The sequence below is a fragment of the Typopeltis vanoorti genome, chromosome 12, assembly GCF_054136105.1.
Source record: "Typopeltis vanoorti isolate ZY-2024b chromosome 12, IOZ_Tvanoo_1.0, whole genome shotgun sequence".
Taxonomy (NCBI): Eukaryota; Metazoa; Arthropoda; class Arachnida; order Uropygi; family Thelyphonidae; genus Typopeltis; species Typopeltis vanoorti.
Genome location: NC_143560.1, coordinates 112,572,348 through 112,585,975, shown reverse-complemented (window position 1 = coordinate 112,585,975; position 13,628 = coordinate 112,572,348). Strand labels below are relative to the sequence as shown.

General features: G+C 33.9%; 2 protein-coding genes across 2 annotated transcripts in view; one reads left to right on the top strand and one right to left on the bottom strand.

Annotated features, from left to right (window-relative positions):
• Positions 1–12,918, bottom strand: part of LOC150101140 (succinyl-CoA:3-ketoacid coenzyme A transferase 1, mitochondrial-like) — a 155,207-nt gene extending 142,289 nt beyond the window's left edge. The window contains exons 1-2 of the mRNA XM_090402085.1: positions 12,692–12,918; positions 7,082–7,190 (exon numbers count right to left, since the gene is read on the bottom strand). Of these exons, the coding sequence (XP_090258211.1) occupies positions 7,082–7,190; positions 12,692–12,823 (241 nt within the window). The 5' untranslated portion in view covers positions 12,824–12,918. The remainder of the gene's footprint in view (positions 1–7,081; positions 7,191–12,691) is intronic.
• Positions 12,919–13,249: 331 nt separating this feature from the next.
• LOC150101139 (uncharacterized) overlaps positions 13,250–13,628 on the top strand; it is a 916,744-nt gene continuing 916,365 nt past the window's right edge. The window contains exon 1 of the mRNA XM_090401523.1: positions 13,250–13,322. The gene's annotated coding sequence lies outside the window, so the exon portion shown is untranslated. The remainder of the gene's footprint in view (positions 13,323–13,628) is intronic.

Sequence of the window (13,628 nt, the reverse complement as noted above, 5' to 3'; positions counted from 1 at the left end):
GGGAAGTTTTTGTGGATATTATAGTGTCTATATAACCTACGTGTTCACTGAGATATTCCTGAGTTATAGCCAATATTTTTTTTACATTACGTATATTAATGTGTGACATGGTATATCTATTTGATTACATGAAATTCATTATCCTGTCATCAAATACATTAAATACAATGTGGTTTACTGGATCTTCTATGCTATGATCACTTTCCTCCTTCATTAACGGGTTGGAAAAATTTTTGTATTGACAAGCAAGGAATATTCGTTGCTACCTCGTCTGAAAAAACTCAGGTGTATGAAGAGAAAGTATTATTATAGAGCTGTTGCACAAACTGACTAACAGTTCAGCAATAGGAACTAATGGGATATCAGCACGGGTGCTAAAAAGTGTTCAGCTGAACTGGCTGTTCCTTTTGACCAGGCTATATAAAATGAGTCTTAGAATAGGGAAGATTCCGCAGGAATGGAAAGAATGTATGGTAATCCCATTGCATAAGGATGGTGCAAAGAACGATGTATCCAAATATCGACCAATCAGTATCTCAGGAGTGGTGGTGGTGAAGATTTTGGAAAAATTTGGTCAGGGCTCGCATTCAGAAATGGGTTGACAGTGAATCTCTACTTTGCAATAAACAGCATGGGTTTACCTTCCCTTAGGAAGGTCATATTTTAGCAACTTCCTTACATTCTATAATTACCATTGAACTAAACAAGGGGAATGGATACACCATGATACTTTTGGATTTTGCTAAGGCTTTTGACAGAATACATCATGGACGACTGTTGCATAAACTGTAGAATATGGATTTGCATTATAAAATATTAGCGTCATTAAGAGGAGGGCTGACTGACAGTATCAAAAGGCAGTATACGGGGAATGTGAGTGCAAGATTTAAGGTAACTATTGGTGTACTACAAGGATCAGTCCTTGGTCTGCTGTTATTCAATCTGTACATTAATGATATTGGGAAGGATTTGACAGGTGACATGCAGCTATTTGCTGATGATAGGTAGGGTAATCAGGAATGCTGCTAATATGCAGAATCATTTGAACAAGCTGGACCCGTGGGCATGGGAAATGGATGTTAGTTCAATGTCAGTAAATATAAAGTCATGCACTTTGGCGTGATTAGATATACAATGTCGTATTATATTGGTGGGATTGTGCTAGAAGAAACTGATCATGCTAGGGATCTTGGAGTGTTAGTAGTTAGCAAGTTGAAGTTCAGGAGCCACGTAGCAAAGATTGCAAATTCAATTCAAAAGATAAGTGCAATGTTGAGACGAACTTTAACATGTAAAGATAAGGATGCCATGTTGCCTCTTTACAAGGCCTTGATAAGCCTCACTTGGACTACTGTGCGCAGGTCTGGTCTCCTGGGTTCGGTTATGATTCTGATACAGTGGACAGAGTGCAACGGAGTGTTAAAAATGATATCAGGATTGTGGAATACTGACTTCAAAGACATTGAAATTTTGTAGACTGTAGTAGCAAACAGGAAAAGGGATGATATGATTGAGACGTAGTACAAACTTCTGAAAAGATCATACAGGATTTCAATTGATGGAATTCTCTCATAGGGTGGTGCGTGATTGGAATGGATTTCCATTGAATGTTGTGTGTGTGCAAGCAGCGTAAATGAATTCAAGAAAGTATGATAGCTGGTGCGTGTAGTATGTGGCCTCCCTCGATGAGTCCCTGACTCCTTGGAGGTCTGTCTTAATAATAATAATAATAATAATAATATTTTTACAATTTTTCCAGATCACTTTCGTTAGTGATGGACACTATTCTTGATGTATCTGTTTTTTTCATATATGTTTTTGAGCCATGAGTATTTGTAATTCTTGTCTTGTTTTTCTTTCCTGGAAAGATGCAGAAAATTTCTTCGGTATGTTTAGATCGTTCACATATATAGGACTTTCTTTCCAGGAACAATTTATATTCGATGTTGTTGGTCTTTTTTTTATTTTTTTGCTGCCCTTAATTAATCTTTCTTTAGCTTGTTGTGAAATGTTTGCGGGGCGATCTCTTCTTCTGTTTATAATTCGTTGACTAGATTTAATTTCTGCATCGGTAAGTTCTATTTTCATACACCTCGCTAAATTTTGCACTATAGCGGTTAAGCTCTCTGTGTTGTCTGTGGTATGCCTTTAATTTGTATTTTACATTTAATAACCAATGTCTGTGATTTCTCCATCCGGATGCAGAATAATCCAGTATAATTAATCTGGTTGATCCTTTCTACATAGGATTATTATATTTAATAAATAAATAAAGAAGTACAAGTTGCCGTTTCAGCCAAGACATTGCCCGTACTCGTCATTAATAGGCAAATTCTTATCACAGCGGTTTCATAGTACTTCTTCATTTTGAGAGATATATTTGCACTTTGATAGTGATAGTCGTAGCTTTCCAGTGAAAGAATTCTAACAGAAAGAGCCATAGTAGAATGAAAATCAGTAAGTCATACCCGAAGTTAGTTGTTTTTTAGTCCTAAATGCTTGTGAAGACTCTGCCCGGCGCGAAAGTAACGTCGGGTCGAAGGTGACGTAAGCGATCACTTCGAAGGTCCTCTTAAGCGTTTTGTATGGATAATAAGACAGAGTGTTGCGCCAGAAGGATCGAAGGCGGTTCGTAAAAGCAAAAATTTTTAGTTAAATTCTTAGTTGTTTTTTTTTTGTAAAAATGTTGAACCTAGCTTACCTTAAGTTGATAAATTCAATAAAAGTGTTGAATATCCATGTTAGAATTGCAAATTAACGAGCAGCACAAAATTCACACGTCTGTTCACAGTGGAGCGAAGCGACACCAGTGATAATAATAATAAATTAATATAAATATTTAATAAATGACTTCCCTAGCAAATAACTTATCAAAGAGATGCTATCTCAAAGGTCCGAAGAGAACCTCGCTTCTTGGACTGACATACCTCTGACCTTTCCTGGCACAAGCATATTTGAACTATACTTTCTGCAGCTGCCAAAAAACTTGGTGTACTTTTTTGCACAAGACATACTTTCACAGCTGCTAACTCTATGCAAATCTCAAATTCGCCCAACCAGAATATTGCTCCCATATTTGAGATGGTGCACCAAAATCCTCTCTAATATTGATCAATTCTCTTCAGAAGAGGGCAGTTCGTCTAACTAATGATCTCTCTCTCTCTCACATATCCACTTCAGTCCTTCTCTCAGAGATAATCAGTTTCTCTGAGAGAAACTGATTATCTCTGAGAGATAATCAGTTGATGGAATTTTGATTTCAATTGATGGAATTCTCTCATAGGGTGGTGCGTGATTGGAATGGATTTCCATTGAATGTTGTGTATGTGCAAGCAGCGTAAATGAATTCAAGAAAGTATGATAGCTGGTGCGTGTAGTATGTGGCCTCCCTCGATGAGTCCCTGACTCCTTGGAGGTCTGTCTTAATAATAATAATAATAATAATAATATTTTTACAATTTTTCCAGATCACTTTCGTTAGTGATGGACACTATTCTTGATGTATCTGTTTTTTTCATATATGTTTTTGAGCCATGAGTATTTGTAATTCTTGTCTTGTTTTTCTTTCCTGGAAAGATGCAGAAAATTTCTTCGGTATGTTTAGATCGTTCACATATATAGGACTTTCTTTCCAGGAACAATTTATATTCGATGTTGTTGGTCTTTTTTTTATTTTTTTGCTGCCCTTAATTAATCTTTCTTTAGCTTGTTGTGAAATGTTTGCGGGGCGATCTCTTCTTCTGTTTATAATTCGTTGACTAGATTTAATTTCTGCATCGGTAAGTTCTATTTTCATACACCTCGCTAAATTTTGCACTATAGCGGTTAAGCTCTCTGTGTTGTCTGTGGTATGCCTTTAATTTGTATTTTACATTTAATAACCAATGTCTGTGATTTCTCCATCCGGATGCAGAATAATCCAGTATAATTAATCTGGTTGATCCTTTCTACATAGGATTATTATATTTAATAAATAAATAAAGAAGTACAAGTTGCCGTTTCAGCCAAGACATTGCCCGTACTCGTCATTAATAGGCAAATTCTTATCACAGCGGTTTCATAGTACTTCTTCATTTTGAGAGATATATTTGCACTTTGATAGTGATAGTCGTAGCTTTCCAGTGAAAGAATTCTAACAGAAAGAGCCATAGTAGAATGAAAATCAGTAAGTCATACCCGAAGTTAGTTGTTTTTTAGTCCTAAATGCTTGTGAAGACTCTGCCCGGCGCGAAAGTAACGTCGGGTCGAAGGTGACGTAAGCGATCACTTCGAAGGTCCTCTTAAGCGTTTTGTATGGATAATAAGACAGAGTGTTGCGCCAGAAGGATCGAAGGCGGTTCGTAAAAGCAAAAATTTTTAGTTAAATTCTTAGTTGTTTTTTTTTTGTAAAAATGTTGAACCTAGCTTACCTTAAGTTGATAAATTCAATAAAAGTGTTGAATATCCATGTTAGAATTGCAAATTAACGAGCAGCACAAAATTCACACGTCTGTTCACAGTGGAGCGAAGCGACACCAGTGATAATAATAATAAATTAATATAAATATTTAATAAATGACTTCCCTAGCAAATAACTTATCAAAGAGATGCTATCTCAAAGGTCCGAAGAGAACCTCGCTTCTTGGACTGACATACCTCTGACCTTTCCTGGCACAAGCATATTTGAACTATACTTTCTGCAGCTGCCAAAAAACTTGGTGTACTTTTTTGCACAAGACATACTTTCACAGCTGCTAACTCTATGCAAATCTCAAATTCGCCCAACCAGAATATTGCTCCCATATTTGAGATGGTGCACCAAAATCCTCTCTAATATTGATCAATTCTCTTCAGAAGAGGGCAGTTCGTCTAACTAATGATCTCTCTCTCTCTCTCACATATCCACTTCAGTCCTTCTCTCAGAGATAATCAGTTTCTTCATTGTGCTTCTTCTACAGATATTTTAATGGACAGTGCTCTGCTGAATTGTCCACTATTATACCTCCACTTTCCCCAAAAACCATTACAACAGGAGCCACTGCTAACCAACACTCTGTTACAATTCAGCTTGAAATTTACCGAACCAACTTCACTGCCTCTTTCATTTCTTTACTTATGTTCTTTGGAACAGCCCCCCCCCCTGCCTTCTTCAAAGAATAAATCTTCAGCTGTTCAAGCAAAACGTGAACAGATTCTTATTCTCACACGGCACTAAACAGCTATAGGTCTTGTGAACTTTTGTGTATGGGTCAAATATATATATATATATATATATATATATATATAGTATCCAAACGGCAGACGTTCATTCAGTATGCTTGCCTCCGCTTAATCCATGGCTCGCAAACTGTACTTATTCCATTTATATCCAGAAGAATTGTCTGCCACATCTCTAGACAACAGAACCAATCTGCTGCATTGTATCACCATTGTTGTCCAGATTCCTTTATCAAAACCTAAAGAAAATCATTTCCTATGTACACAGTCTATCTGAGAAAGAAACAATACCGAGAAACCTGGACACAGAAAAACCTTCGGATTGAGATAGTACTTGTAGATTTTAAAACCTGTACTCATGAGCTAACTCCTAGCTGATGCCCTCTTTTGCATCTATTTGTATACGTAGTAAATTAGGAATTAATCCATATATACATTCTTGTCTTAAACAGGGGAGATAAATCTGTTCCATTCCATTATCTACCAGTTTCTCCCTTTCTCAATCATTGCATTAATTAGAGGCATCTAACGTTTACGATATAAGCCTTAGTTAAATAGTGATCATTAGTAATATGTGATTTTTTCTACCTGTTCCACAGACTATCTGATTGTATGTTCCGCTCTTTAGATAAGCGCTATGAAAAGGTTTAGAAAAAATAAATAAATCGTGTAACCAGTGTTATTTTCTTACCCTCTAAGACAGTAGTGAATGCGTCTGAACAAAAAGTCTTCTTTCTGAGAAAATTCCATTTTGGTGTTTTCCTCTTCGCCCCTTTGTTGAAACCCCAAGAAAATGCAGGCTCAAAGCTTGCATTTTCTTAAGTTTTGAAAATAAAAATAAAAAATAAAAATAGACAATTTATGATACCAGATCAATGGAGCAAAGATTGGGGAACTATCGTGGTGGGAAAAGAATATAAAATTCCATTGTTTGGGTGGTTTTTCGAAAAGAAACATTGGAGTAGAAATATTGGTTCATAGTTTGAACCTTATGCCCAATTTCATGAATGCGGAATAAAAAGCATCAGTAACGGACATACTTCATTTTGAAAACTAATCAGACAGTTTGAGTACAATAAGGATAATTTGACACCATTGCCAAGTTGTTCACTCTCCCTCCTTTCAGTGCATTGGAAGGAACTTTAAACGCAATCTTATAGGGTATGCATTATTCTAAATAAGAGAAGGATCCTGCAGTTGACTTATTTTGTGTAGGGATCACGCGCGATGACGCATTTACTTTAACCAACCGTGAAATAGTTGAGCTTATAGTACCTTCTTGCCTTGCTGGAGGGTTCATCGGATGTTCGAGTATATTTTCAGTAGATTGCAATGACATCTCAAATTATTCCACTATCTGTCTGGTTTTTGTCAAAAAAAAAAAAAAAGCACTGCACTGTTAAAATTAAATCCTGCTATTCTGTCCTTAAAATTTGTTACCGAATTTCAAGGAAAGACTTTCGTTTCTTTGCATTCACTTTTGAGAATCACGTTATAAAATGGTAGTACTGCTCTTATTTATGAGATCACATAATGTGGCAACTGACCGATAACGTTCACTATACACAGTATTTTTCTGATACAGCTTCCTTAAGAATACTTCTGGGTACAAGTAATGCTACGCTTAGCATAACTGCGAAATTTTTGTGTGAAATTTTAATACGTGGAATTTTGTCTTCAAATGTTCATAAAAAATACTCCAAGCATGATTTCCATTTGTAGACACTTCTTTCATAAAGTAAATTCTAATAAGAGCATTTGTGTTTCAGGAACAGTTATGTTTCCACTATAGTGGAAACTACCAGATAATGTTAAATTCATTTAACTTTATATTTAAAATTCATTCATTCAGTCCTTTTAAATTTATTATCCTATATGATCTTACCTCCAACCAGTACGTGTGCGCCATCAGGAATGTCCTTTACGGCTTCAAAAGCACTTTCATAGAATCTCATATTTCTGCAAATACTGGTAGAAAACTTGACAGAGATAGGCTGAAAGAAGAAACCAAGTAACATGATTTATATATGGTGAGACAGGAGCAACTAAACTTTCAGATTAACTAAAACTTCTGATTTCATTCTTAGTCATAAAATGTCGTTTATGAAATTAAAAAATATATAATTATTTCTCTTGATATTAACGATATTTCATAGTCTTAATTTTAAATATAATAGAAGAGGTACTGTACTGTATTTATGTACAATATCCAGTTTGCACATCCTGTAACATATATATGTTCATCATTGTCCTTATCCAACCTTGATTGGATGAAACAGTGATGAAATGATGACCACGATAAATTCATGATAAAAAAAAAAAACGTCGCATAGTGCTATACTACCTCAGCTCTGAAGCCCCTTTCACTATCTTTGTGGGTTGGTGCGACTTCTACATATCCATTACTTTGTTTTAAAGAAGGAAAATCCAGAATTTACGCGTTAAAAAAAATCATTAACTTACACCCGAAGTTAAAAAAGTTAAAATCATAACTTACACCCGAAGGGGGGGGGGGACTGTTGGTTCGAAACCCAGCGGTATTCACTGAGCGACTAAAGCCTTTGTTGCTTAATGGGTAATCACTTGCTTTTGCCGAGTGGAAGCTTTTAGATCAGAACTGGCGAAAATCTTTTTAAGAGCATGTCGTAAAATGATAAGCACTTTTATGGATGTTTTCTTTGTCCGTGCGCCAGCTGTTACGTTTTCTGCTTGATTGACGGTCGTTACTGGAGTCCGTACGAAAATTTGTCGCGTTATCTCAATTTTTGTTGTTTGGCCAAATAGATCATGTGAAAAAATCGAAACATTTTTCAGGATTAATCTCCATTCTGGACGGATTTTCGATAGTAACAGAAAAATCATTTAGAATGCACCGCGAATTCTGATTACATTTAGCAATTTTTATTGAGAAAAAATTGGCAAAGCTATTCAGGAGAACAGTGATAATTGCTCTTCTGCGAGATGAAGTTTTACTAAACTTGGTATTTTGGATCTTGACTAAAATTTGGTGTCGATAAGACTATTTTTAGTAACGAATTTTGAAAAAACAAAATTATGTAAATGAGCCAATAAAGAAGCCTGGCGGATAGTGTCACCTTATCTGAGATCATCCTGCTTATTTGAGAACTGAAATGGCCTCATATATATAGGATGATGGTCTCATAATAGACGTTTCCGAGCGAGGAAACCGGATCGCATACGGCTGTATGGGCCTGAGTGATCATAGACTTTTAATACTGTTGTATAATGCTCAAAACAATTAGGGGATATTTTGGTTTTCTTGTAAATTATAAAGTTATAAAAGTAATTTACAAATGTAACACACTTCTTTTAATATATTCGTAATATAGAACAGTGCAGAATACGCAAATGCTTACAAAATCATGTTAAGACGTGTCGAAACGTGTCTTAGCTATATTAGCATGTGGGGGTATGAAAGCGTGGCTGTTGCGCTCACTTCCACAATGCATAATTATCACTTCAATTGTAAACTTGTGTCACTTACCACCCATTATGGTGTTAAAAATGGAAGAGCAACATGATATCCCGGAATCCATGGCTTGGAAAGCCGTTGATCGATTAGAAGCTGGACAAACGCAGCACGTTGTCGATCAAGCGTATCGTGTATCTCAAAGCGTAATTTCGCGACTTTGGAATCACTTTCTGGAGACGGGAAATGTTTGCCGAAGACAAGGTCGCCCATCATCAACGATAATATCTTCTAATTGTTTTGAGCAGTGTATTTGCTGACATTATTGTACACATACCGGCCACTGCATTAGAAACTTTTATGCAGATGCATAAACGTCAATTACGAAGCGTATATTGCATAATATTTGTTACGGGCGTCACCACATTCTAATCAACTATTTAAGAATGTTGTTGTCAGTAATTGTCAATGGCGTTGATCACAATGAGAAAAACAAAGGTTCTTTCGGAGTTCGATAAAGGACTTGTTATGGGTGCCTATCTAGCTGGAGCCATGATTTTGAAAACAGCACAACTGGTTTCTCAAAAAGTGAGATATTCCGGGTGTTCAATCTGTGGAAAAATAAACTACATTGCTTGTCTAAGATAGGCGTAATTGTGCTCCCAAAACAGTCTGTCAGGAACAAGATCGCCGTCGTCTAAGAAGTCTTGGTGGACAAACAGAACTTCATGCATACAGCAGTTGACCGGAGCATTTAATGAAGGCTCGTCCTGAGCCATATCTCACCGAACTATATGCAAGGAAATAAAGGGGATCGTTATTGGCTGGTGCATGCCTATACGGACACCACTGATTTCCGCTAAGAACCGGAAAGTTTCGTTTGCACTGGAAAAATTGAAAAATGTTACGTGCTCCGACGAGTCACGGTACACCTTGTTCGGTACCGACGGTAGGCAGAGAGTTTCGTGGGAGCTATATGAACCCAGCTTGCCTTTTAAACACAACTTAAGGTTCTGGAGGTGGTGTCATGGTGTGAGGCATGTTCTGTTGGTACGGAACGACTTTCCTGGTATTGCTGGAAGATCAGGTGTCCTCCAAGGAATGTCTGAACATAGTTGTCGATCAAGTCCATCCTGAAATGTTGACTTTTTATGCAGCAGGTGACGGTTGTTTTATGGACCATAATGCTACTGTCCATCGAAAGCACGAATTGTTCAGCAATGGTTCAGCAAGTATGACGGCGACTTCCACTATCTTTCCGGCCACCACAAAACCAATATCTGAACTCCATGAAGAATGTATGGTACATGTTAGAAAAACAGATCTGACAGCAAAGTCCTCTTCCATCAAATCTGAAAATTATCTGGTGAACACGCGGTATGTTGTGGACGTAGGTGCAACCAACGCCTTCTGGAATCTATGCCAAACCGCATATGTGCTATAATTTGGGCTGAAGGAGATCCAACACCATATTAAATAAGAGTTTCTAATTCAGTGGCCGGTATGCGGTATGCATATAATGTGCACGTACTGTTTCAGAGGGGTAGATGATGATTTATCGTATGAAACACCAATTTGTGTTTGGTTCCATTCCATACATAAAGTTTCGTTTTGACTGATTTTTTTTTTCTAAGGTCCGAATAAAACCAAATAATAATAATGATGATGATGATAATTATAATAACATTAAATTCTATCCGACCAGAGCTGTATTATTAATATCAGTTCAAAATATTTTTACCAATTTTTTTCCAACGAAAATGAGCCGATTGTAACCAAAATTGTAGATGAGCTTCTCATAGTTTCACAAATCCCGAAGATCATTAATGTCATTAAGTCAGGGAAGCTTATCGCAGTATATATATATATATATATATATATATATATATATATATATATATATATATATATATATATTATATATATATATATATATATATTATATATATATATATATATATATATATATATATATATATATATATATATATATATATATATATATATATATATATATATATATATATATTCTTTGATATATATATACTCTATTTCATCTTCTAATCTTTTACGGCTTAACCCTTTATGATATGCTTCTTTTTTATTTGATTATTTAGAAATAAAATTTTTATTTTATCTCCACACACACACATCATGGAGTAATCTGAATCTTGTATCTGAAATCACGATAAAGAATTGACGAACCGTTTCTATTTTCAATTCGATTACTTACAGTGCTACAACGGAACAACATGGCGAAAAAAAAAAAAGAATATATATATATATATATATATATATATATATATATATATATATATATATATATACAAATCCCGAAGATCATTAATGTCATTAAGTATATATATATGTATAATGTCATAATATATATATATATATATATATATATATATATATATATATATATATATATATATATATATATATATATATATATATATATATATATATATATATATATATATATATATATATATATTATATATATATATATATTATATATATATATATATATATATATATATATATATATATATATATATATATTCTTTGACTTAATGACATTAATGATCTTCGGGATTTGTATATATATATATATATATATATATATATATATATTCTTTTTTTTTTTCGCCATGTTGTTCCGTTGTAGCACTGTAAGTAATCGAATTGAAAATAGAAACGGTTCGTCAATTCTTTATCGTGATTTCAGATACAAGATTCAGATTACTCCATGATGTGTGTGTGTGTGTGTGTGTGTGTGTGGAGATAAAATAAAAAATTTATTTCTAAATAATCAAATAAAAAAGAAGCATATCATAAAGGGTTAAGCCGTAAAAGATTAGAAGATGAAATAGAGTATAAAACAATAAGAGCTATAGCTAAGAGAGAGGTCAAAAAAAGACAGAGAATCATTGAACACATTTGTTTCTAATTTAGAACATAATTTATATAGAATAAGACCCAATGTATATAAGATTTTGAAACATTTAAGTATAGATACCAGAGAAAGAGTAAAATGAAACACCGAATTGAAATTAGAAGAATTTCTAAATTTCTATAGAGAATTGTGGACAGATAAATATTTTAAAAAAGATAATTGGCAAACATTCAATGAAAATGAAACGGAAATAACTAAAGAAGAATTAGAAGTCAGCTTAAAGGAAACCGGAAAATCACCTGGAGAAGATAAGTTACGTTCGGAAATTATATAAATATGCAGGAATGTGGTTTAAAGAAAGGCTTGATATTTTTAAATAAAATCATATTCAACAAGTAACCCACCAATAGAATGAAAAAAAAACAATAGTGATCCCTGTTTTTTTTTTTTTAAAGGTAAGAGAGATGACCCTAAAAATTATAGAGGTATAAGTATTCTAAATTCCTGTTATAAAATATAACAAACTAATAAAATTTTGCGAAGGTTTCATTTTAGAAGTCCAAAATGGATTTAGAAAAGAACTTTTACTAAAATTGATAATAGAGAAAAGAAGAGAATACAATTTAGAAACATATTACATATATTGACTTTGAAAGAGCATTTGATAGAGTCAAAAGAAGTATTTTATTTAACATATTTTATTAATAACTTTAATACAGTTTTCGGAATATCGATAATGACGCATTCCTAATAAGAAAAAAAATTAAAGAGCAGAGACGCTATCCACTAGGTCCACATTCTAATAATAATATTGATAGTATATTTTTATTTTTTAATTCCAGATTTATCAATAAATATTTAAGATTTCATCATTTTATGCAGTAGGGGTCAGTGGATTTCATAAAGCGATATACGGGTAAATCTGCACTCTTCTCCATTAGTTCTGAGCTATCATGTAACTTTTTTTCGCCGATGAAAATTTTCTTGGTCTTCTTACATGTGTGCTTTGATCGAACTGTCATATATTATCGTTATTATTCAATATAATTTATCAATAGCAATTCATTTTTACTAAGCCACATTATTTACATCTGTACAATAACTAAATCCTATGAATCTTTCCTTTTACATAGCGTTATGCTTATGCTACAAAAATCGTGCCTTACCTTTTGCAGTATAACCCCAGGTAAACAGTCTGTGGCAAGAGCAAATATACTCCTTAATTTATCTGCACCACGAATCATTATAATTGTATTTTTATCGGAAAATACTTTTATAATTCCCCGCAATTTCTGCATTTAAAAAAAATGTGAGTTAATCATACAGTTAACTTCCGCGTTTTTGTAGTATAACAACAGGAATACAAAAGTAACTGTTGCTGTTTTTGACAAGCCCATTTCTAGAAATGTTATGCTATTCTGCTGGCGTGTTTCGCTTTCCGGTAGTAACTTATCAGTGTTTCTGAATTTTTCCAAAAGCGTCACAAGGTCCTTTTGGCATTGTTCCAAACCACGGTATTTCCATCATGACGTTTTTTTTTTTTTTTTTTTTTTTTTTTTTTTTTTTTTTTTCGGAGTAGAAACTAGACTTTACTAAAGGTCCACACACTGATAAGTAAATGTAAACAAACTCGGAATTAAAGCAAAAAGTCCTCATATATGCTACTATAATATCGATATGATATCCACACTTAAATGTCTAATGGCTTCGTGAAATTGAAAGGAGAGATCTGCCTTTATTAATATTATGCAGTACTTAATGTTTATATTTTATGCTTAATTATTGGTTAATTAATTGGTGAGTTTATATTTTATGCTTAATTATTGGTGAAATTCTTTAAGAATTTAAAGAATTTCGCATTTAAAATAATATTTTAAATGCGTAAGCAATGAATAGTATTTAAGGTGTCTGCGAAAAAGAAAATAACTGTGAGTTGTGGAATAGACATTGCGAAGCAAGGTATCGAAAATTAGATAAGTAAAATTCCTAATATGGATTAAACCAGCGGCTTTCAAACTTTTTACAACCTCCCCCATTTATTTTGCCAAAAAAAATTTTTTGCCCCCCCCCTACACTTTTCATAAGACAGTTTTGACCTATAGT